Source organism: Pagrus major, chromosome 23 (assembly GCF_040436345.1).
Source record: "Pagrus major chromosome 23, Pma_NU_1.0".
Classification (NCBI taxonomy): Eukaryota; Metazoa; Chordata; class Actinopteri; order Spariformes; family Sparidae; genus Pagrus; species Pagrus major.
In genome coordinates, this window is record NC_133237.1 from 16,589,127 (window position 1) to 16,614,150 (window position 25,024).

General features: G+C 42.0%; 1 protein-coding gene across 2 annotated transcripts; it reads left to right on the forward strand.

Annotated features, from left to right (window-relative positions):
- Window positions 1-248: 248 nt before the first annotated feature.
- On the forward strand, window positions 249-16,815 carry LOC141018893 (transcription factor MafG). 2 transcript variants are annotated; one of them, XM_073493635.1, is made up of 3 exons: window positions 249-390; window positions 11,263-11,335; window positions 12,134-16,815. In XM_073493635.1, the coding sequence occupies exons 2-3, from the start codon at window positions 11,300-11,302 to the stop codon at window positions 12,584-12,586; spliced, it is 489 nt and encodes a 162-aa protein (XP_073349736.1). In that variant the 5' UTR covers window positions 249-390; window positions 11,263-11,299; the 3' UTR covers window positions 12,587-16,815. The 2 variants fall into 2 exon arrangements, with proteins under 2 accessions (XP_073349736.1, XP_073349737.1); XM_073493636.1 differs by lacking the exon at window positions 249-390 and adding an exon at window positions 1,097-1,141.
- Window positions 16,816-25,024: the final 8,209 nt, after the last annotated feature.

Below are 25,024 nucleotides of genomic sequence, written 5' to 3' on the forward strand. Positions count from 1 at the left end.
AAGTTTTCAAAAGCTTACATGATTAAAAACGTGGATGTGATTTATTTATCGTTGGCGAGCAGTTCTGTTTTCCAGTCACCTGATAAGTGTTAGCAGCTGGTGAGAGTGTGACAGTAAGGGGAACATTTTTGGTGAAAATGTTTTTTTTTTCTTGTGAGGGAAGAAGATCCTTCATGAATGAAGGCACGTGACCAAACACGATGACGTCTGGCTTCGATACAAGAGAAAGGAATCAACAAGGAGAGCACGAGCTGGCGTCTGGAAGCGCCAACGCTTCTGTCAGTGAGCCGACATTTATCCGCTGCCCCTGATGTTTACTCACCGTCGGGACGGTACCAGGAGAGGAAACTGACGGCGACAACCCCAGAGAGCGTCATTTTTTAAAGCCAGGTGGGTCTGTAAACCAAACAGAGTCGGTGTTGTTATGCTGAGTGTGCATGCTTTGCCGACGAGCTGCGGCTAGCTTCACGGGCTAGCATGCCTAGCCGTCGTCGTCAAGCTGGCACGATGCGTACCAGAAACGGATTTCAAAATAAGACTAACACGCTTGCTCTCGCTTGTGAGGGTTTTTTATTGTGAAACGCCCGTACCGGAAACACGTCGCGTATTCGCCGGGAGCTGACAACAGTCGGGCTGCTACTATGCTGAGATGGCAGCTAATCTTTTGTACACACTCGTGAGCCGCGGATCAAACATGTCACTCTGATTCGGGACTCGGTGTCACGACGGGCAGCAGTTTCGCCCGTTGACGGTGATTTCCCCGCGGGGAGAGAAATCGCTCGGATAATGCTTCAGTGGTAGTAGGGAGGCTGAGCACGGGGATTTCCTCGCCTGCTTGTTTTGTAGGCGGGGAGTTGTTTGCCACTTTCACAAGCAGCCGATGAGGGGCTGGAGACACAGGAGTCGAGGAATGTCAAAACTGTGCAACTAAGGCTGCTTTTGTGATAAATATTGCGTGTGCAGTGTATCACATCGCACCTTCTTCTTCTTCTTCTTCTCCTCCCCCGTCTTCTTCTTCTTCTTCTTCTTCTTCTTGCTGGTTTGTCAACTCATGCGCTTCTTGCTGTTCAAACCTGCTGCTTCATCACCTCGTTGTGAAAAGGAGCAAGAGCGAGCCGAGGCAGCGGTTTAGCGAGATCAGGTTGGTTTTTTTAAAAAATAAATAAATATTTAATTTATTTTTTTTTAAATATTCCCCCCTTCATGACATTTGTTAACGTGATTTTGTAAAAAGAAAAAAAAAAAAAGAAAAATCTGTGCAGCGTGTTGTGAGCTTTCGTGCGGCTTTATGTGAATGCATGCGCGGATTTCATCTGTTCAAGAAATGCAGCGAATTGGTTCACCTGAAGTGACAATTCATTTAACCACTGGTTCAGTTGTAACAATGGCAGAGGCAAACCTAACCCGCCGTCCTTGGCTTTAATATCACAGCCAAGGCAAGCATTGTTTCATTCTCAGAGCCAACAAACAAGTAGCGGTATTTTTATCGTGCTGAATCATCACAATGATGTATTTAGACGTTCTCAGAATCCACCCCGAAATATGGCACCACCGCACAAAGGTCTGCTCGCTGGATAAAGGGGGTCGATGTCTATCACCGAGCCGCCTTTTATTGTTATTGTGATTATTATCATCATCATCATGGATCGAAATGGTGCTGATCTGTCGTGCACAGTCAGTCATCAAGCCATGAGCATCAAGTGATGACCATCATGCATTTATCAATAGCCTCATCTACATTCATGCTGAGAATGTGCATTTTTATTGCAGTGCTGTCAGGATGTACATCAACAAGCGGGGTGTGAGTACATTTCGACTAAGTGCTCAAGTGTCAACTGCGATGTCAAATCCATTTTAAAAATGCATGATAAGCAATATATTATGCCCGCATGTGTTGTTATAATGGAGTCTGGCAACGAGTGGCTGTTTAAATTGGGTCATGTGTAATTATGGGATGTATGGGAAGTTGAAAACAACACATAATTCAGGTGGTATTTGACATAAAATGCTGGCGTAGGAGATAAGTATTTTTGTGTGTTTTTATTTTGTATTTTCTTTTTTTCAAAAAGCTAAATACTATTGAGAACCAGCTTACGCAGGATAACACTTGATTTATTTTGGAGGCAGATGCTCTTGTTTCTCTGTGTGTGACATGATGAAATTTGCTGCCTATTAGAGTGCATGCTTATGGAGGGCAGGTAATGAATTATCCATGGAGAATCACCGTGCAATTTGAAAAGTCACCTTGGAAACTGTTGAGCGTTTATAGGCAGCGGGGCTAAACAGATAGAAGTTGCCCATTCTTGCTCCGATATCCAACTTATTTCATCATCTCTGTTCATGCGAGCAGGGCATTGAAGTGTGTTTAGCAGACAGGCCGGCCCTACATCAGAAGCTCGGCTTTGCAATAAAGCGTAATGCCCATCTCTGCCTTTCTCTGCAGGTAACCAGAACAGATGAGGGCCCATATTAGAGCCCGATGGGGCTGTGTGGAATGGATGCAGGGAGTGGTGGAGATCAGATCTGAGATTTATCGCCTCTTGCATTGAGGTAGCGATGATAAAATAAGTCTGGATACCGTAGAGGTGAACCGAGTGCACAACTCATACCCAGTGGCGTTGCTCAGAATGGGCAGGCGGTGGAGGGTAGAAGAGGGATATTTGAGGTTGATGAAACACGAGGCAAGACTTTACACAGCATAAGGCGCAGTCTGGCCACCAACACCTCTGTATGGCCAACACAGCTGTGCCGTGGGACTAGTTACGCCTATTCAGGACAATTAATAGCCTCCAGAAAGGAACACAAATGTGGGATTTGTCCACAAAAGTGCTGCTTAAGCTGCACGGGGAAATGGGAATGCCTGGAAGGAAGGGAGAAAAAGATCAATATAGTTTTTTTTCCTCGTCTTTTTTTGCAGTAGGGAGGGAATGTTGGTGATGAAACCTCTTGCAAGTGCGGTGCGGATTATGATTGCTTAGCGTTGCGATATGCCCGCTCCACTTCTCAAAGCAATACTTTCATCCAGACAGAGTAGCAAGTGTGTTTGATGAATTTCTGTTTGGAACTTGAGTTAGACTTGGCATGTTCATTACCGCCCTGTGTGTGTGTGTTCATAATTTAGATTAGCCAGTACCGGACAGAACATGGCGAGCAAAGGCGTCAAGCAGTGCATTAATAGCTGCTGTTTATCATGTAACCTACTTTTAACTTGGCTGATTAATGTTTGAGAGACATCAGTGGTGAACTGACATGAAAAACAAGTCATTTGACCGGACAAATACTTCTGTAAGGACTCGAAATGAAACTAGTTAACGACACAATGAGGAAATAAACAGTTTCTGTGCACTTAAAAATAGACTGTTCTTCCTATGTTCTGATGTGTCCGGGGTAGGGATGCAAATGTAAAGCAAAGAAGACATTTGCAACATGTGATTTGACCGGACGTTTACTTCTGTAAGAAGTCGAAATGAAACTAGTTAATGACATAATGAGGAAATCAGCAGTTTCTATACATTTCTGAGAGCACTGGGGGACAAAAATAGACTGTTCTTCCTATGTTCTGATATATCCTGCGAAGGGATGCAAATGTCTGACATGATCTATGTTTGAAGCAAACTCAGGGAACGCTACATTAGGAGTTAAAATAAAAGGTAAGGTAAACACCAAGTTACTTTACTGATAAACTAACTAACACAAAATAATGACTTCATTTTAATTGCAAAGCTCCAGTCCATCGCTATTCAATACCTGACCCAACAAAATCCAACCCTTATTCGGTCTTTTCGTAGTACAAATTACTGGTATTTTAATTAAATACTTTTTCTGATGCCATTATTTTGTATTTTATACTCATATATTTTATAAACAAGTATTTGTAATTTGTGACAAGATACTTTTGGATAGATTTGTGCTGATCTTGATTGTGGGTTCATAGATATTAACTCGGTTAAATACTAAACAATGATTAATCCTGAATCATTAACATCCCAAGTCATGTTTATAAAGAGGTTAAATATAGGGAGACCTTTTTCTTAGACAAGCAGCACATAGAAAAGGAGCTCAAGCAGATCATTAAACTGCCACTAATACTGCATGTTTTGGTTCTTGATCAAATTAGCAGATTGTATGCTGCAGGATACAGCATTCAGACTTTGTATTACTTGTTTTGTCCAGTCAATATCTTTTAACTGGCACTGGTAGACAAGATGACAATCAAATTTTATAAATGTGCAGGTTTTAATGCTACAAAATACTCCTTCTTTACAAAAGAAGAGTGACAAAATTCTTTAAAGACTATCCTGCTTTCTTTATCGCTAAATAGAACAATGAGTTCATTATTTGATATTTGCTCAGTTATTAAGTATACAGCTGCAGTAACAGGGTGAGCAGGTTGCAGCTCAGTTTCTTGCTCAAGATTAAAGGTAATTTTGGGGAAGGAATTTCAATCGGAAGAGAAAGTTCTTCATTGATTCACTCAATGTGGAATTTCTTCTCCAAAATTACATAGTAGTTAATGATAATATTTTCAGCTCTGTGGACGGACACACTGGGTGCTGCGGGGATCAAACTTGTGACCATTAGACCATTTAACAATCTTTATTCCACTTCTACATTTCTTGAAATTTGAAAGTATGTGAAGCACTGAGTGAGGACTCCCCAGGTGATCAGTTGAGGGAGACTTGACTTAAAAGTCTCGGTACTGAAGGAACGGTTGTTATTTCAGACTGTATGCTGGAGTGACGTAATTGTGATTTTCTTTTTTAGACCAGCACATGAAGTGTGAGGCTCCATCAAATATCCTGTAGGCAGACATCATCAGTCACTTGGCATAATTTGAACTGAGCGCTGGCAGTGTTATTAATAGAAATTAGCATCTTTGTTACTCTCAGGTAATAACTCTGCTGCTAACCGACTGCACTTGAATCAAAGCCCTCCACAGGAGAAAAACAAGATGATAAATTTGTTTTCTTTATTATGTTTTTTAACTCGGTGGTGCTGCTGAGCTCTGTTTGTGTGATGGCGTTATCACAGAGTGGTGTTTCAGAAGAGAAATCATGGCTGTGCAGTAGTAACCAGTAACAGATGTGAATTAATGCAGTGCTGTTTTACTTTCAGTAGCATTAAAATGTATTGAACTGCTCTAGTTTAGCCTTTTGTGTGCAGAATGCTGTGTTGTAGTTGTTAGGTCAATGCAATGTGCATTTAATATGTATGCAACCAGTGTAGTAAAGCTCCTGGATATTTTTCCAGTGTGTGGGTTGCCTGCAACCCTTACTTCCTCTGCCAGTGCAAGGCCGAAGTATCAAGAGCTATTCTCTTCCTGTTTAATCAAGTCCTCCAGGCAGATGCTGCAGAAGGCCAATGAAGTCTCCTCTCCTGTCCTACTGCTTGTACTAACAGAGCAGCTCTGAGAGTAAACAGCAGCTACTGAGCTCGGAAATGGATAAATCTGTATGTATCGAAACATTCGTTAATTCAAACCAGTCTAACCCGAGTCCCTTTAAATAAGCTTCACATTTTCAGTGACTCCAGAAAATACAGAATCCCTCGGGGGCGGTGATTCATGTTTTCACTTTAAACCACATGAACTGGATGCAAATCACAGACATAAATGTACCACATGCTCTTCTGCATGGTATAACATACTAGCTTCCATATGGGACTTTCTCAGTGCCAGAGTTTATTATAGTGCATCCTTTTGTGGTGTCTATTTTCACATTTGGACGAATGCTCAGTGTTTTGTACGGATATTTAACTTTAATGTTGTTCGCTTCCATCTTACAACCAGTTATACTTTATACTTCGAGACTGATTTTCAAATTGAGCAATATTGACAAACACGTTAAGCATAAAAGCAACATAAATAACACATGCTTGACTAATTAGTTATTAACCTAAAAAGCATTTGCCTTTAATCCTGAAAATATAGTGTAATCTAAGATTAGCAATTATTGAATAATTGAGCATTTAAAATGTAAATACCAATTAGGGCTTCAACTAACGATTGTTTTGATTTTCAATTAATCAGCCAATTGTTTTCGCAATTAATCAATTAATTGTGTAGTCTGTAAAATGCCAAAACAATTGTGAAAATTCTCTTTATTTGTCCAATAAACAATACAAAACCCAGAGACTCTTCATGTACCGTCACAGATTTATTACATTATTGCATGAAAAATATCATCAAAATAGTTTGGAAATAAATTATCTTCTGGTCACGTTATTGATTAATTGACTAATTGCAGCTTCACTCTTTATTAACTTAAAGGCATCAAAATAATTAAGACTAAATTCGGTGCTTTGTAAAATTAGAAACATGTAGGTGCTGATAAATAAGTTAATCATAATGAGTCTATCGTTATTTATTCGGCAGATGGTAGAAGTTCATTCTGTTAAGTCAAATCTTATTTTTACTGTATGAGTTTCTGGAGCAAGAGTCACCAAAGCCTTGGATAAAACGATCACATATTTAGTTTCATAGTGAAAGTATGTCTTTATATCTACCTTGACATCATTTGCAAGTCAGAGCTTTATTAGGGCAAAGTACAGACTGTTCCTAACAACCATTTAACTCTTCAGTGGAATAGTCATACTGTATTTATGCTGTGAGTCAGGATCCAAAAGATTTCAGTGAACTGCTATTTTTGCATCGCCCTGAACCTCCGCTGGTCAAAAGCATTGGCTTAGTATTTCCCCTCTACTACAAGCGTATCACATTTCCCTGTGAAAGCTGCTGAATGATTTCCCCTCTCCCTCTTTTTGTCACTCTTATTTCACGCTCTGAATACTTAGTAGTTAATAGCTTCCCTCCCCTCTTCCCATCGTACCTTTCTTTCTTTCAGACAGACACACTCACTCGCACTCTGCTGCTCTCTCCGTGCACAAGTTCGTACCAGTCATCCAGTAAGTCTTCCAGAGCTATCAGAGGAGTCTGATTTTTAATTTGCAGTTAAATGGCGCCCAACACATGGAGCGTGCTTGATAATTGACTTCACTCAGCTGAAGGGAGGAATGATTAGATCTGAATATCTAGGCGATCTTTTTTCGACTCCCAAACTAGTAGGGAGGGAGTAAAAGTAGTGGCTCTGATCAGGCGTGAAGTGGTGAAGATGACTATTTATGGCATCCGGGATGGCGTGGTTGGCTGGCTGCATTAAACGTCTGACCCCTGATGGAGCACAAATAAGCACAAAGTATGATGGGAAAGTGCTGACATCTCTTTTTATTTTTTCACAGGCTTATCTCATCGTGTGCTTTTGGGTATCTGTGTGGTCATCATCGCTCTATTTCCTGTGGAAAGTCCATGATAATGGAGCGAGAGGCTACATGTCTCATACATTATTGATCAGGGAAACTGAATAGGTGATCACACTGACTTCACATCCAGCTCTCCTCTTTTTTTCATGTGTTAATTGTATAAGATGTGCAAAGACAACAGAATGCTAAGCCGTTCTATCATCTTAGGCCACATCTCCTATGTCTCTTCTCTTGGCTGTACAAACCTTTACAAGTCTGGACTGGTCACAGCAGAGGAAGAAGATTTAAAATAGGCATATGACCAAAATGAGCCGCCCTGTTCGTCCTCTCCTTTGGAGCGAAAAGCATTGTTTGGTGTGAGATGATATTCAGCTGTTACTTTCACAGAACTGAGTTGCCATTGTTGGACGCTGCCCGCGCTTTTCCTGAAAACAGTCTTTCATCAGCATGCACCTCCACTGTCTAGTTTTATTCACTTCATTAGCAAGCCGCCGGTGCCAAGTGCTCGGACGCTTCTCCTCAAGAATTGATCATGACAAGTTAAATTTATATGTGCTTGTGTGGTTTTGGCGATCTGTCTCAGCGTGGATACATGTGCATGTGATTAGTTACGTGATGTGCAATCGACTGTCATGTCTCGGTAAAGCCTGTTAGTCCTCCCCAGCCACGTTTAGTATTCAGAGAGCAGGCGCTGTCGTAATCTGGATTCTGAGGCAGGTTGCAGGGGTTTTTGTTTGCTCTTATGGCCCTGATAATCTTGTTACACTGCTGTCAAGTGGAGCTGGCTCTCCCTGCAGCCCTGAACCACCATGCGTGCCACCTCGACTACCAGAAATCCACCCCCCGCCCCCACCAGCCCACCGCCATTTTGAGACAGCCGTTGATGGAAGAGCCTTGGATGTATCCTTGAAGAATCACCTCCTGAGCATCTTTATTCAGCCTCCCACCCCCCGCCCCTGTCTCCCACCCCCACCTTAGGCAGCGAACGACAGTGATAAATATTCATCAGGGGACGCAGTACGTGGATGCTGTAGCCTCGGTTCCCCCTCAACAAAGGGTCCCCTAGCTAATGGTGTCCATCCTTGGCAGCCCCCCTGGAGAGATCCTGTGGAGGGGATGATATCATTAAAGCATGACACGGGCTCAAGGCCGGACCTATCATGTCACATCAGCATTTATCCCAGCAGAGTTTTTTTCTCCCCCGCCTTGAGTCTCAACCTAAGCCGACCCCACCTCCACGAGCTGCCCTCTATAGATTCGCATGAACACAGACAGCTTTTGAAGGTTGGCCGGGTTGCTCGCGTGGTGTTGGTTCAACTTCACAACTTCCTAATTGGCACCTTGGTTTTGGTCCTTGCTGAGATCAGTATCTTTTTTTTTTTTTTCAACCTCAACCTGTTCTTCTCAAGCTCCTCCAAATGTGTCGAGCATGCATTTTTCCACAAGGCTGTTTTCTCTCTCTTTCTCTCTCTCTCTCTTTCTTTTCTTCTCACCCTCTCTTTCCCTCTCTGTCTGTCTCTCTCACCATCCCCTCCTTCCCTTTCTCTGGGTGACCACACTCAGCGATTTCTATTTCCTGTGGGTGTGATGTCTCTCCTCCACAAGCAATCAGCTCTGATTTGTCAGCGTTCTTCCAGGCGATTCATAAAAATTCAGCAAGCGCCTACAAAAGACGTCTGTGTCCCCGCGCTTGCTCCCTGCCTCTACCGGCCCCGTGCTCCGAGCTGCAGCTTTCGCCTGCTGCTCCCTTTTGCTAGGAACAAACAAAAGACCTGAGATCATTAATAGGAGGTGATGCATGTGTGCAAGGAAGGCATCGGTGTCTGACGTCCTTGTTTTCGGTGAACTTGTCAAATGCAAGGGCATCCTGTTGCAAATCAGTGCAGCAAGTCTGAAATTTCCCTGTCACTTTTTTAGGGAAAATTACAGGTGTGTTTTCCGTTCTCTTTTTTCTCTCCGTGTGTTTGTGTGAGCGGGCCTCTTTGTCTCTGCGAGGTATGACATGCCTGGTAGTGGAAGGGAGCAGCTGTGCATTGGACCTTGTCTGTGTTGGGCTGCCATGCCCTGTCATTGGTAGCCGTCTGTTGGCAGCAGCTTGTGCTGGAGGGTTGCAGCCTGGGCGCAATCCTTCCACGGTGTCATATGGTGAGCTTTCAGCCATGCCAAGCCATTCCTACTATGTTACCCCTACACAGCTGTGTGACCGAATACGCCTCTTCAACCTGGACAATGTGCCATCTCTCCGCATTTTCAAGATTCCAACTGCTTATTGAACAATGTTGGGTCTGGGCAGCTGAGGGGAAAATGATAGGCTTATATGAAATTTGGAAGAAGCAGCCTTTTTTTCCACTCTCATCCCAGTAGCTATTAGTGGAGTACTTTCCTGTCTATTTGTCCATTATCTGTGCATCATCAAGCAGACCATTATCCCATTATGTTTTGCATCTGTGGTCCAAATGCTTACTGGAAATGAGTCACCACAAAGGCCGGTGAAAGGTAGGTGTTACTATCAGTCGGCTATTCATAGCCAGCCCAACAAGGATGAAAGTATCGCATTTAAAAAGTCCTCCTCAGAACGTGAAAGGCCTTTCTCTTTTTGTTAATACGGGCATACGCAGCACGGGGAAACATTGCCGTTTTATGAGGAGCCAGAGGAGTTTTTGAAGTGAAAGCATCAAGAATGCGAGTCACAGTCTGACCTCATGTTATGTCCCCCGCCTGTGTGATAGTGTCGTATTCAGGTCATTTTTAACAAGCGTCTGTCTCTCCCTGTTTGGCTCAGGTGACCGGTCCACCTGTAGCACCCTTTTGTTGCCATGGAAATATCCTGGCCATCTTAGTGCACTTCGGAGCTACGTCTCATCTCTTTTATTTATTTTTTTCTCCCTCTCTGAGCTTCGCTACTCACATCATACATAAACATGATTTGTAGCTTAGTGTAGGCTGTAAACACATGCACACACTTGACAGTAGTTCCTCTTTTTGTGGGGATTCTTTTGTTTCCTGTTTTGATGCTAAAAAGTTGTAAGAGCCCACATGCATTTGTTTATGTGCTAAGCACAAACACTCCGCTGGCCTGTGTAAATCAGCTTACAGAGGCAATGTGCTGGCTGGGCTGACTGCGGTGGGTGCCTGTGTCGCTGATGCAGCATTTACCGTGTGTAGTGTAAAGCACCCAGAGCCACAGCTGTGTGTGTTTATGTGTGTGTTTGCTTATCCTGAGACAGAAGGCACCCAACCTTCTGTCTGTCTTAACACCACCAGGTTAGATTTCTTGCCTGCACAGCTTCTCTCGGTGTTCCCTCAGTACTGACATGACAGAATGAACTGCAGTGCAGCCATGTTATTCTGGACGGTAGCTGAGGCTCTGCAGTAGTCACAACATACCCCTCTCTCATTGATTTATGGGATTATAGTCACACACCAGCCAAATCTAGACAGGTGTGACTGTCTAGACTGGACAGCTCGGACAGTAGACGAGAGCCTGCCCAGCGTCCCTCCTGCGGATGCATTTAGCTGAGGTTATATCTACAGTAGAAAGGCTGGAGGCTTTGTTTCAGTCTGTCCACGTCCTCCGCTCTGAGAGGCTGCTCTTAACGAAAGTGACTCGAGTTTTGTCTTCCAAGAAATCATTGTGAATCGCTGCCAGCCGACTAAATGTCATCCTCCTTGTGACTGGCCACGCTGCACTTTAAATGCAGCGAAGGATCCAAGTGAGAGACCTTTGTCGGAGGAGGAAATGCATACCACTAAGTTGTTTCCTCTTACCGACAGGTGCAGTAATAGTCCAGGTACCACTTGCTGAACAGACTTGGCATCATTTACAAGGAAGTGTTAAGTCCTTGACCCACTTTATGGCTTGTGTATTTGAAGGACTTAGTCATGCTGTAGCTTCGCTGCCAGAAAAATACTTTCTTGTGTATTTCACAGAAGTGTTCTTCTTTCAAGCTTTTCTATTCTTGTGGTATTGTTCTTTATACTCACAGTGACTTTTCTTCCCCACAGACCAACCAGCAGTACAGGTGGACGCGGCTCTTGTGGCATGACTACCACACACAAGGGAAACAAGGCCTTGAAGGTAATTAGCATGTATGACAGCAAATTTAATTTGTCAAAGAGTGACAAATTAAGCCCACCAGTGTGTTGCTAATGTACGATCATGTTTTGACTGTTGCTACAAACACAGCTAGAAACTGTCCCGACTAGGCATGCGACGGTGTGAAATTTCATCTCATGATTATCCTGGTCAAAATAATTGCAATTCACGATATTATCCCGACAATCATCGAAATATGTTTAAAACTCTGCAAACATACTGGACTCACTACACCTTACATTTTGGGGATACAATAGGCAAGCCAGGCCTATTGCCATGGTTACAGGCTTATCCTGATTCACGATTACTCCGATAATGGAAATTTACCAGTGTTTTTAATCTCGATCCGCGATAAAATCTTATATCCTCCCATCCCTAGTCCCGACATCGTGTTGAAAATATCCAGTGGTTTCACGCCAACAAATGTTGAAACGCCTTCTCAAACAGCGGTCTCGCACCACCATCCCCTCCACCTCCGTAGACATGAAAGTCAGCTCATAAACGCAAGTAATCTGAACGTGAAATGACACATATTTTAGAAATGTTGATATGATATGTATGACATGTACAAATTTAAAATATCCGTAGTTTGCAAAACTGTAAAATGCCAACATTTCATGTGGAGACTGGGTTGGAAGAATTTATAGAGACACTATATAACTTTTAAAGTAATTATGGAGAGGGGCACTATGTCATTTTGGAGAAGAAATTCAAACTCAGAAGTTCGCTCCTTTTTAAATGCCAATGTAAAAATCGACTCTAACTAAATCCCATCTACAGGTGAAGCGGGAGCCAGGGGAAAATGGCACCAGCCTGACAGACGACGAGCTGGTAACCATGTCCGTGCGGGAGCTGAACCAGCATCTACGAGGCCTGACAAAGGAGGAAATCCTTCAGCTGAAGCAGCGACGGCGTACCCTGAAGAACCGGGGCTACGCCGCGAGCTGCCGGGTGAAGCGTGTCACCCAGAAGGAGGAGCTGGAGAAGCAAAAGGCTCAGCTGCAGCAGGAAGTGGACAAGCTGGCCACTGAGAATGCCAGCATGAAGGTGGAGCTGGACGCTCTGCGTTCAAAGTACGAGGCCCTGCAGAGCTTTGCCAGGACTGTGGCCCGCAGCCCCGTCACCTCCGCCAGGGGGCCTATGGCCTCCGTCATAGGGCCCCTCATCCCTGGTAAAGTCGGTGCCACCAGCGTCATCACCATCGTCAAATCCAAAACGGAGGCTAGGTCGTAGTAGCAGAAAGGGGCGGGAGGAAGATTTTCAAGACTAAACTCTAGTCAGTGCATCGTAACACGGCGCAGGATTACCTGTGTAAGTTCTCAATTTTAATCCTCGTAACAAACACTAATGACATGCTTCCCAAATTCACTCTGAAAGTATGACTCAGCAGTCTGTACCTTTTAGACAGACACATCATGCTTTAGGGTGACACAATCAAATTGTTTAGGAGATCACATGGTGACATATTGGCAATACTGAAACATTTTATTTTAAAAGTAGATTGTGTTCAAGAAGGCAATATTTGGCATCAAATCCAGACTGTTAATAGCTTGTTGATTACTGATAAGGTGCAGTAAGTAATGTCTGTTTCCTTAAGACTGAACTCTTAAGTTTTTCCGTCCTATGAATCGGCATTCGTAGAGTCTCACAACCAGTAAAATAACTGAAAAAGCCAGCACACATCTCACTATGAACCCCTTTGCTTGTTATTATGCACTGACTTAAATTGGGATGAATAACAAACGGTCACAAACTCTTGGCATGGATGCTACAGATGTCTTCAAAACAGCCTGACTAACCCAAAACTAGTAAATTAGTCCAATTTGTGATTTTGTTGGTCGTCTGTCAAGACCATAATCATGAAATAATGCTCCCAAATCTTGCATTAATTTCTGTTTATGTGACAGGCTTTAATGAACTCGTCATTATCGACATGACTGGTAGATGCAATAATATATGTATGCACTGAAAATACAAAGAGGTCTTGCATATTTATGGTTAAGTGGAAACATTTAAAAAAAAAAAAAAAAAGATCAGCAGTTCTTAATGATATTGTGTCGGAGCCGAGTGCCATTCCGATATGAGAGATTCTTCTACAATATCTGAAAACCTGAATGTTATAACAGTAATATCCTCGTGTTTTGTGGGGACGGTGAAATCCACAAACCTTTTGAAACATCATTTTTGCTCATAGAGAAAGTATGTTCGAGTTGTTTTGTTTAAAAGATAATATATTGCATTTTTTGTAATTACTTGTCAACAGGGCCGTCAGATATTTCCAAAAGAAAATCTTTACACAAGCTTTACTGTTTGAATTGTTAAGGTGTAGAAAACTTTGTCTAATGTTGAGTTCTTGGTTTTTATTACTAGGTAGATTACCTTCCATTGTTTATAGAAATACAGATAAAGAAAACGTAAAAAAAAAAAATCCTGTGACATCTTTTTTGCAATTGTACCGAAAGTGGCTTACTATTGAAGTCTGATAGCTTTTTTCTAGTGACTAGGCGCGTACTGTGGGGTAGCGCGTGATGTGATGTGTAAGTGACAAGTTGGCAGTGTCGTTCACTGTATAGATGTCAATGCTGTGCTATTTAAAAACAAATCTGTAGAGCTAAACTAGGTGGTGTAAACAAGGTCAATTGTCTTTGTGCGTATTGGCATCTGTGATATCCTCCGCTTCCTTGGTGTTAGTTACAAATCATATTGTCATTAAGAGTTTACCACATTTGAGCCATGTAAGACAGAATTGGGTGAAATGGCATTAGCGAACATGAACTTAAAAAGACTTTTTACCTGAAGCTCAAAGTCTGAATAATGGCTGCACCTGGTGCTGGATGCCCTCTAAACACATCCTCTGTAACCTGAAAGTAAATGACTTCATTGTTGAGAGGAAGACTTCATTATCGTATTCATTCCAGCTGTTTAATTGGTCTGGATTAGCTTGCAGGAATAGAAATTAAAGCTGCTGTAAGCGTTGTCACCACCGTTTTAGCTAGCTTCCTGTCCATTTTGCAGCTAGAAATCATCTCCTCCCTACTAAATGTCATCACATTTACACAAATCTTTCTTTTCTTCAACCGTTTTCTCTTCACATGGCCTGTTTGGTAGTATGTTCTGCCAGCTGGAATTGGTAGCTTTCCCTGTTCTGCTATTGCTGGTGTAGGCACCAGAACAGGAGGATCCTGTTTTCTGCCTGTTTCCTGTGCAGACAGGACCGCCTCTTTCTTGAGTTCTCAGTCCTGATTGGATAAAGTGGGCAGGGATACTAGAACATTTCTTTTCTCTGACATGGTGCCGTAACAGTGATTACTGTTGGAATATGGAGCTATTTAACGCTTATTTTAATAAGAAAACAACACTTACAGCAACTTTAATAACCTCACGAATGTCACTTTTGATAGACAACGTGGAATTTTAAACAATTTTATAGTTATTTTTCTCCAAATGTTGAGAATTCTTTCCTCAAGATAATAATGATAAGATTGCAACAATGCACTTAATGGGTAACCGCCAAACGGTGCAGCATCACTGTAAATTTGTCCCCTGGTCTTCAGATTTTCAGATTAAAAGCGGTAGGGTTTGTATGCACTATAAGCTCCTGCTTGTTTTGCTCAGGACAAAACAGGTCACACTAAAAATGAACAAACCGTTCTCGATGAAAAAAAAAAGGGAGGCAGGGGTGGCAGCTCTGCTCATTTCTTTGTTTTCTTTTCTTTTATATAATAAGCATGTCATAAAGGGCTTCTTCAATCCACACTCAGAAAGAGACGCAGCACGACCACGTAGAATTACAATCAACAGCAGCTGCCAGCAGCGGCGCTCCTTCTGTGCCAAGTGTCTCGTCACTCTGCCGGTCCTCTAAAAAGGAATTTAACAGTGAAGGAGGTTTACACCGCAAGGTGAAAGTAGTCGTGTAATGACATTAACAGAATGCACTTCATCCAGATCTCACTCTGCTCTGCTCTGCTCTGCTGCTGGTCAGAATGTCTTATGGTGTCAGCGAGGTGTTAAATCTACAGCCAGAGACCACCATGGTGCTGGTTAATACTGTCTGTGCGCAAGTCTCCTCCTCGCTTTGTCAACATGCTTAGCTATCTACATTGACTGGTTAACTGTGGGAAAATATATATCTGACTCTTGACATAGCCCAGTATCGATGTTGGCGTCCTTATTGCTGTGGCAGTCTTGTGGAGTGAATCTTTATTCGTGTCAAGTGTCTTTAAAGGTGTTCGAGCAGCACCGTCGACCAATCTCTCGATCTCCGCTAGAGACGACGAGTCTCTGTCTCTCTCTCTCACACATACAGGTGTATAATATGTAGCTACAGTAGGTATTAATGACCATTGTGAAAAAGTGACCCTTAATATGCAACTCAGTGGAAAAAGGTGTGAAAGAGTAGATGTAAGAGTAATCAATATTGTCAAAGTGACTATGGTCTGTTATTTAATAATTCTTGCTGTTTTGTAGATTTTTTTTGTAAAGTGTGTTTTTGTTTTTTGCCCTCAGATTTTTGAATCCCTAAATTTAAGAAGCAATTGGCCCTTGTTTATCGCAGCTAACATGTTCAAACTGTAACGGTTGTTTTCAAAAGGATTCATGAGACAGTTGCACTCGAGCCTTACTCACTAATTACTCTGGTCTTAAATTAGCTGAATCCATAAATTGGACTTGTGACTGAAACATACTGCTATTATTATAAATGTTTGTGCACTGAGTGAAATGAATGCAACAAGGGCCACTTGCAATATTTTACTTTCTCTGGTATGCCTGTGTGTGTGTGTGCGCGCGTGTTTTGTACGTTTGAGGTTCCTCTGCTGCTACACCAGTCATTAATGCTCGTCGTTTGCTGTAGCATCACCCACAGCGTTTCTGTTCTCATCGTGTGTCGAGTGTGTATTTTGAAATTGATCTTAACACTGTAATTTGTTCTGCAGATTTCATTTTTTAATTCCTTGCCGCTTTTTTTTTCTTGTTTTTTTTTTCTTGTTTTTTTTTTTACAAACAACATTTTAGAGAGGATAAATAACAGCACTTGTGTGGCAGTTGAATTTAATAGCTCTCTCAAGACGTTGGCTTTTTTTCATGATATAATGCTTTGTAAACAGTTGACTGTGCAGGTTTTTTCCTCTTGCTCCATGGAGTTGGGTCTGTGTTTCAAAGGTTTAAAAATCTGACTAAAGCGAGTAATACAAAGTTAATAATCTGTTTTGTTATTTTTCTGTATGGGTTGTAATAAAATATTGCAGTACTTTGTATGAAAACAGACAATAGTTAATTGTAACTATTTATAAATTAAATTATTGTACTTTTTGCAATCTGTAGATAAGTACTATGTATTCATATATACAGTAACAACTGTGGATTTAAACGTGATTCTCTGAGGTGTCTAAGTTATTGATGTATATATTGTATGTTTGTTGATACAGCTTACTTTATTTTCTATAAGACCAATAAAAATGTTTTGAAAAAGGATTTCACTCTGTCTGTGGAGGCTTTTAAACACTGTTGAAATTGGGTTTTGTCATATTCTGTGGCGTCATTGACCCAGTTTGATACTTGTAAAAATAAACTGGCGGGGAAGGCTTTCTTGCCGTCCAGGGTGGGTTTGAGAAGACAGCGATCATTTAGATGGCACGATTTCTTTTTCTGTGATCCAAAAAAAGCTGTTGGGCGACCCACTTTGGCTAACCTCAGCGGACATATTTTTGGCCCGACACGAGTAAAACATTAGAGTCATGAAGGATGTCTAGGTGTGCTTGTCCTAGATTAGGAGGAGTAGTGAGTTAGTCATCTGTGCTCCCTATGGGCCTCCCAAGCCCCCTCTGTCTCGGCGCACCTCATCAAACATCACCCTCCTCAGCAGCGTTTTCAACCCCAGCACATTCAAAACACATCTCATGAGAGAACGCGCTGAGACAAAGAGACAGATGGCTGAAGACAGGCTGCATCTTACCACTCCATCCTGCAGGGCAAGTCTAAACCCCAGTGCCTGTGCACCGTTGCAGCGTGGTATTGTTCTCCTCTTAAATGAAGGAGGCTCCTACAGGTCTGTGTGACCTGTGCCTTAAAAACGGGCTCCTCTCCCTCCTCGGATGCCTGCCCCAGACAAACCTGATGGCCTCTGAAGAGTTGATTAATTTGGCGGGTTGGGTTTAAGGTGAGCTGGTGGGCAATCTAGGACAGCATTCTTCATCTTCACCCACTTCTGCAGCAGGTGCCTGCCCCAGTTCTCCGACCACAGCCCCCGCCTTACAATTAATGTTGCCATCCCCATCAGCGAGGCCGTTCATTTAGCACATCTCGACGCTGCCAAAGATTGGCCACGGGGCTCCACTATGCAGAGGACATGTCTGTTTATAAGAGAGGCTTCAGTGTGTTTCTTACTGTTCACATCAGCAGTTATTCAATCGCTTAAAGCTGCTGTGACGAGGGAACAACACATGCTCAGATAATCAGTTCCATCCCGGCAATAACAAAAAAGCTAATGTGCATTCCCTCAAGATAAAAGAGGTGAGGCAAGACTACAGATATACCAGGATATTAAATATCTCAGCTCCTGAGGAGTTCACCTTGCTTGAGCTAACATTATGTGGGTGTAGGGTTCCCTCTGCTGGCGCTCGCGTGTGAACACTTTGTGTGATTTAACAGGGTTTTTCCACAAGATGACGCCATACTTCCTTAACAGAGGGATTTCCCCTACAGTGCACATCTTTGCTGCATCCAGCAGTAAATTAATTGATTCCTTCTCACTTGTTGAAGTCTGAAAAAGTCTGCCCTAAAGTAATCTGTCTTTTAAATCCAGCTCTCTACACATACTACATGTACAACATATACATCATTTACTTTTACTTTTTGATACTAAAGTACATTTTTAATCAAGTACAATTCATATTAGTGACTTTCACTTGGCCAAAGTAATATTTCAACCTGATATCTTTTCTTTTGGGCACTTTTGACAATACTGTTCACTGTGCTGGTCAGTGCTGAGTTTGAATTTTTATAATTTTAGTATTCAGATCTTTTACTTTAGGAAAAGTAGTAATACCACATGTCAAAATACTCCATTAAAGTAAAAGTCCTGCATTCAAAGTCTTACTAAAGTATAAGTACAAACTATACTAAAAGTATAAAAAGTAAAAGTACTCATTATAATGAATAACCCATTTCAGATTGATATCTGATTGATATATTTGGATTAGGCTTCAGTTATTGATCACTTTATTTTAGAGCCAGACCAATATATTGGTTGGCCAGTATTACTGGCCAATATTGGCTTATCATAGATATTGGTATCGTTGCCCGAGATGCACCTACAGCATATGAAAAGTGTTATAATGTTAGTGTATTATAATGCAGAAAAATATGTGTGCGGTATGATAAGGCCTGTTAAATTCACAGTGAAGTGTAGTAAAGTTGTTTCTGTGCAATAATGTAATTTTTAGACAACAGAGTTTATTGTTAAACTGTAAAATACCGTACCTCCATTATATATCGTTGTCACAAATTCATTGCAAAAAAAAAAAGTGCGTATATCGGCTAATATATCAAAATCGGTATTGTTTATTCGATAATAACGATATTGGCATTCATACAGTCTTAATGCAAACTAGCCTAATAACACTGATGCGGTGAATCACAGTGATGTATCGGACAATTCGACAGGCATTTCAGTTATAATAGAGTCAGTACAACTCAGCACAAAATGATCTTTGTCTCAACTGAGCACAGTAAACATGAGCGTCCACGACAACTGAACCGTCCAATAAAGATCTTTATCTTTACGCCAGCTGATAAAGTCTCGCTGAATTGCATTGTTGGATTACATAATGAGCACTGAATGTAGATGTACCTAAAAACAAACAAAGAGATGTTCTTCTGGGTTGTGATCTCGACAGTCGCAACAAATTTGCAATCATATTTTAAAAGCTGTTTGATATATTTTGTCTATATGATGCATGAATAAAATTCAGATGGTATAATGTGACTTTGGCCAGTGCTTCTGTATGTGTTACAGCCTGTATTTATTTAACCAAGAACATATTTTTTGTTTTATTCCATTTTATCAACATTTTATATATCATCAACATCACTATTGATAAGATATTAATATTACTGATAAAGATGAATGAAGTAGGGGCAACACTTTATAATAAGCATCTTTAATGACTGGCAAATTTATAGTTAATTTAACCTCATTTAATAGCAGTTTCAAAAGTACAAGTGAAAGTAAATTATACATAAACATGTATGTATATGTTGTATGTTAGGGCCAATTATCATATTCGATGTTCAGCATTTTTCTGTCAGAATCAGCAATAAAGTGAACTGATTTAAAAATGCACTACCTTGGCTCCGATGCAGCATGCAATCTGCAACGTGGAGTAAAATCACAATATTTGCCTCTGAAATGGAGTAGAAGTGTAAAGTAGCAAAAAATGAAAATACTCAAGTAAAGTACAAGTACTTCAAATTGTACTTACGTAAATGTACATCTCATCACTGATCAATGGTTATTTCACTGTAAACAATGAAATGCTCTAAAAAACATTTATTGAAAGCTTAATTAATGTTTTATAATTTTTTATTTAATTGCATTTAATTGTTTTTTAAAGGTGCAGTATGTAGTTTATGGGAAGACATTTTAATGAAATGAAATGAAAAGTTTTCTTGAATAAACTGAATAAACAAACTGACCTTAAAGGACAACACAATTCCGTACTTTGTTTACATGTGGCGGACCCTGTCACCTTTCTAGCTTCATAAAGTGTTCTTGGGACCTTATTTTCCTCTGACAGATTGTTTATCCAGTCATGGAGAAAATAAATACTTCTGAGTTTGTATAATAACCTCATTAATATCGCAAATATTAAAAGTCTGAGTTTGAACTTCTTCTCCAAAACTACATAGCGCCCCTTTAACCGTATATAACTATTGACCAAACTCTAATCAACTATAAATTGACCCATTTCTTAATGATGCTTACCAGAACAGGGTGCACATGACTTTATTTAATTTCTATAATGGCTGGTGTGTGAAAACTTGATTAAAGTGGACACAATGTACAGAACCTGGCAGGTCATCAGAGACAGCTTTGGCAGACAGCCTGCTGTTTCTGTGGGAATCCAGATTCTGTCACATGACGGTGGAGAACGCCGCTATTATGTAACAACATGTCGGCTGCGTGCACCGGCACTTCATCGTACGATCCGACCCGTGTCGAGTCCGCCACCGGAAGCGCGCATCTTCCGGTCGGGGCTTTTCAAAACAAAACTAAAGCCTACGAAGATGTGGTGAGCGGGGTTTTACTTACAGCTCTCCGTTCCTTCCTGGTGCGTCTGTCTGATGTGGTGGGCTTGACGTAGCGCGCGTCGTGCGTCGCTGCGTCGCCGGCAGAGGAGGCGTTGGCGCATCGCACTGGTGCTGCTGCCGCTGACACACAAACCGGCTGTCCTGCGCTGACACGGGCCACACAATTAACCGACACGGTCCGGTCACCATCTCCATCGTGGAGGCAGTCCCCTCCGCTGCACTTCTTGCTTTTCTATAGAGATCAAGTCACCAGCTTTTTGAGAAATGATCAAGAACGGACATCACCACCACCAGGGCAACAGCACGGCAGCCGGGAAAGACGCAGGGACGACCCCCGGCGCTGCAGCGTGCAGTCCCGAGAAGAGGAGGCGAAGGATCCGGGTGTGGTGCGATGGATGGTGAGTACGGGATGATCGATCGTGACAGGAAGATGCCACAAGACAATTAATAATCGTTTACATCGAGCACGTTTTGAATGAGAGTGACCTCCTGTAGCAGCGGGACGGGCCTGCTGCAGGTTGCAGAGCTCTCACTGGACCGTCAATTCTCCAGAGATGCACAGAAAACTTTTAATTGAACACAAATTCTACTCTGACAGTTTTAATGACAGGACACAGGACTCATTATATTGCATTACTTGTACTGGGCAACACTACTGAGGCATCCCACTCTCTCAGTTTTCCATCTCAGTGGACACACTGTTACATAATAACATCAGGACAGATCCACATTGATCTCTGGTGCTGCAGTTCATCATGACTCACTGTCATGATGTGGAGGAAGCCTCCTAACTTTGACCAGCCCTAAGAAGTCATGCTTATACAGACAATGACACATTATTGTGAGTGCTTAGGACTAAGACTGTCTGTGCCAAATGATTGTGTTGTAAGTGCATAACAAATGTTAAAGGCAACTAAACTGACAGTGATGCTTTTGTGTAGTCAGCCCTTGTATGTGTGTTTAGTTAAAAACAGTCAACAAGCTTGTTAAATTTAAGATATCATTAACAAGCAGGGCACAGGATACATGTTGAATTCATGTGTAATGTTTCTTCCACAAGTAATTTGATGTGGCCGCTACATAATGCAGCATGTCATCCTCCAAACTTTGTCGTTAGTGTCTTGTTTAGAGTTAAAAAATGTACTCATGTGACACTTATTACACCAAAACACGTAAAACAGGTTTATGATCCATGAAACTACACCTTGAGACACAACCAAGAAGGTATTGCTGCCACGAAGATGTCAACAGTGATGTTTAAATGCGTACCGACCTTCAGGAAAATGAGTTGTACAAAGTAATTCTGACTATAGTCATTTATATACAAAAAAAAAACACAAATAAAATATGTATTTTACAGCATATGTTCACCCAGAAATGAAAATTCAGTCATTATCTGCTCACCCTCATGCTGATGGAAAGTCAAATGAAGTTTCGTCATCCACAAAATGTTTTCTGGAGCTTCACAGCAAAACAAGACTTGCAGCATTCTCCTCAACAACTGAAGTGGATGGGGGTTTGTTTTAAAAGACGGCAAACCTAAACCTGAAAAAACCCATAAAATGGCTCCATACAGCTCTACTGGTGTAATCCAAGTCTCTGGAAGCTTCACTTTAGCTGCTAAGCTATAAGCGTCACCTCATCTGAAGTGGGTGCACGAGACTTGGATTACACCGGTAGAGCTGTATGGAGCCATTTTTTTGTTGTTGTTTTACTGCTGCTTTTTTTTTTTACATCCCCATCCACTTCAGTTGTTAAGGAGAATGCTTCAACGCTGTTTTGCTGTGATGCTCCAGAAATATTTCAAGAACTACAAAAGTTCACCCAACTTTTTTTCGGCATGTGGGTGAATAGATAATGACTGAATTTTCCTTTTTGGGTGAACTGTTCCTTTAATTACAGTTTTACAGAAAACACATGAGCGTTCTTTAAAACAATAATCTCCTAAATTATAGAAAAATGTGAAAAAAAAAGAAAAGCAGAACACAACCGTCTGACGCGCTCTCTAATATGTCTTTTCTTACAATATGACAACAGGAAATTAAGTGATTCTTGAAGGAGAGGAAGGACAAAGATCCTTGTTCACATGCAAACCCAGAGCATCGCATTCATAATGCACCTCAGATCACTTTGAACGTGCCTCGTCTGACTTATCTTGGGATTGCTTCCATGATGACACCTGTACACACAAGGTGTCTTCTTTCAGCTCGATGTAATGGAATACAGAACAATTATATTAGAGTCGGGCAAGGTGCTCACATAGTGCCAGGTGCTGTCTTTACTGCCGGACAGGCGACGGATTAATATGAACGCACAGCTGTGGAGAAGACAGGGCAAACCATGGAAAATCAGCACTCGTGTTCACATCAATTGGCAAACATGTCTCCTTGTTTGACAGCCAGGCTTGACTTGATTGTCGGCCGCTGTTCAGGTGACAGGCGAGCCTAATTACCCTGAACACTCTGAGCAGGTTTCATTGACTGGCCTAAAGGTGGAAATGTTCCACGGTGTCGTCTAAGGTACACCTTTCGCAAATATTTCAGTTGCCTCGCCTTGACACTTTGAGAAGAGCCCCAGTGAGTCTCAATGAGGTCTTGAGCACATTATTGTCACTCTCAAGTATTTGCTGTAGATATCTAAAAAAATTGGGGGCGAAATGACCGGCACAAACAAAGATGAATCGCTAAATTCAGGTCAGAAAATTAATCGGCAACTATTTTAATAATCAACTAATCGTTAGAGACATTTTTCGAGCAGAAATGCCAAATATTCGCTGGTTCCAGCTCCTCAAATGTGATGATTGGAGGCTTTTTGTGGCACTGTCGGTTGAATAAAACAAACAGTTTGAATGTGTCACAGTGACAGGCATTTTCCCAGTGTTTTCTGGCCTTTTATAGACAAAACTATTAGTCACGACAATAGTCATTAGTTGCACTTTCAGATGCTTCCTCTGGGAGGACTGCATTCTGGCTCTGTGGTGCAGCAGCAGCAGCAGCAGCGGCGGCGGCGACATAAATGTTTTGAATTTCTGCATTTGAAGGCCAGGATTATGTCGGCTTTCTCTATAAGAATTCCTGTCATTTAGGTGTGGCTGTCTATCCGTGGTTTGATGGAATGTTTGCAGAATATTTGGGATGCCAGAATATTAACCGGTGGGGTGAGCACGCAAAGAGAGCCAATGTCAACAGAGCTCATGTCATTAACCCCTCTAACCCCTCCGTCCCACACCTGCTCCGGCCGCTGTCGCTCCAGCAGCGGCGTCTCGTCATAACTGAGCACATTGTGTCCCTGCTGGACATCCAGCGGTGTCAGCAGCGTGAGAGGAAAATTCCAAGGAAAGAGAACAGTCGCTTCATGTGTTGAGACGTCTCTGACAAAGGCTACTCTCTTATTGGTCACCCTGAAAAGAGGCGACCGGGGTCGAAGATCAGTCGCCAGGGAAGCATCATCAAGCAGGAGTGTAAAGTCCACCTACAGTGTGTATCTGCTGAGGTTGTGTGTCCATGCAAGACTGTAAACAGGCCATTAAAAGCCTCAGTGAAGGGTGTTCCCATTGATTATCTGAGACTTGGTAATCTGACAATTAAACATCAGTCCACATTTGGACAATTGAGATCTCACCAAAATGCCAAGGTTATAACCTTTCTTTTGCTATTTCCTGCACGTGTCCCATCCTATTCTTTCCCTGTCTGTCTGCTTCTGCTCTCGAGGAGCTTAGGTGTTCTGTCCGGGTGTCCGCTAACAGGCTACGCTAATTCATAATTCATCGCCCCCACGGTGATACCGGCGTGATCCGTCCCTGCTAAAAAATACAACAGGAATACGGTAACATATCTACAGGCATCGAGCGAGTATAAAACCCCTGAAAGCAGCCTCTTGGTCTTATGCAACTCCGTCTAGGTCTCAGGGTTTTCTTCCCCATTCATTCACCTCCAAATGCCCCCCTTCCCCCTCCCTTTACTGCATTCTTCCGGCCCTGCACTATCGCCTTAGAGTCTGCACACGTGGATCCCATTTCAACAGATTGACAGCACACGCAGGAAATCTCTTGGTTTCTGATGAGCTTCCTTCACCTACAGCCCTGTAATAGCTGTGTTTTGGTGACACAGATGCTGTCGTTCATTAGCGTAGCCCGGGGCAGAGAACAACATGGGATTCTGTTACTGTTGTGGCTGTGTGCATACTGTAGCGCTGGCAGAGCTCATCTGTTTTTCTTATTGATTTTTGAGGATGCTATTCATAGCACTGTTTTACTCCTGACTCCTGAGAGTGCTGACGAGTAATATGATGCACTAAAAAGGGCACAGTTTGGATGATTTGAATGTATTATATTGCTATTATTGTTATTCTCCAAGTTAACTG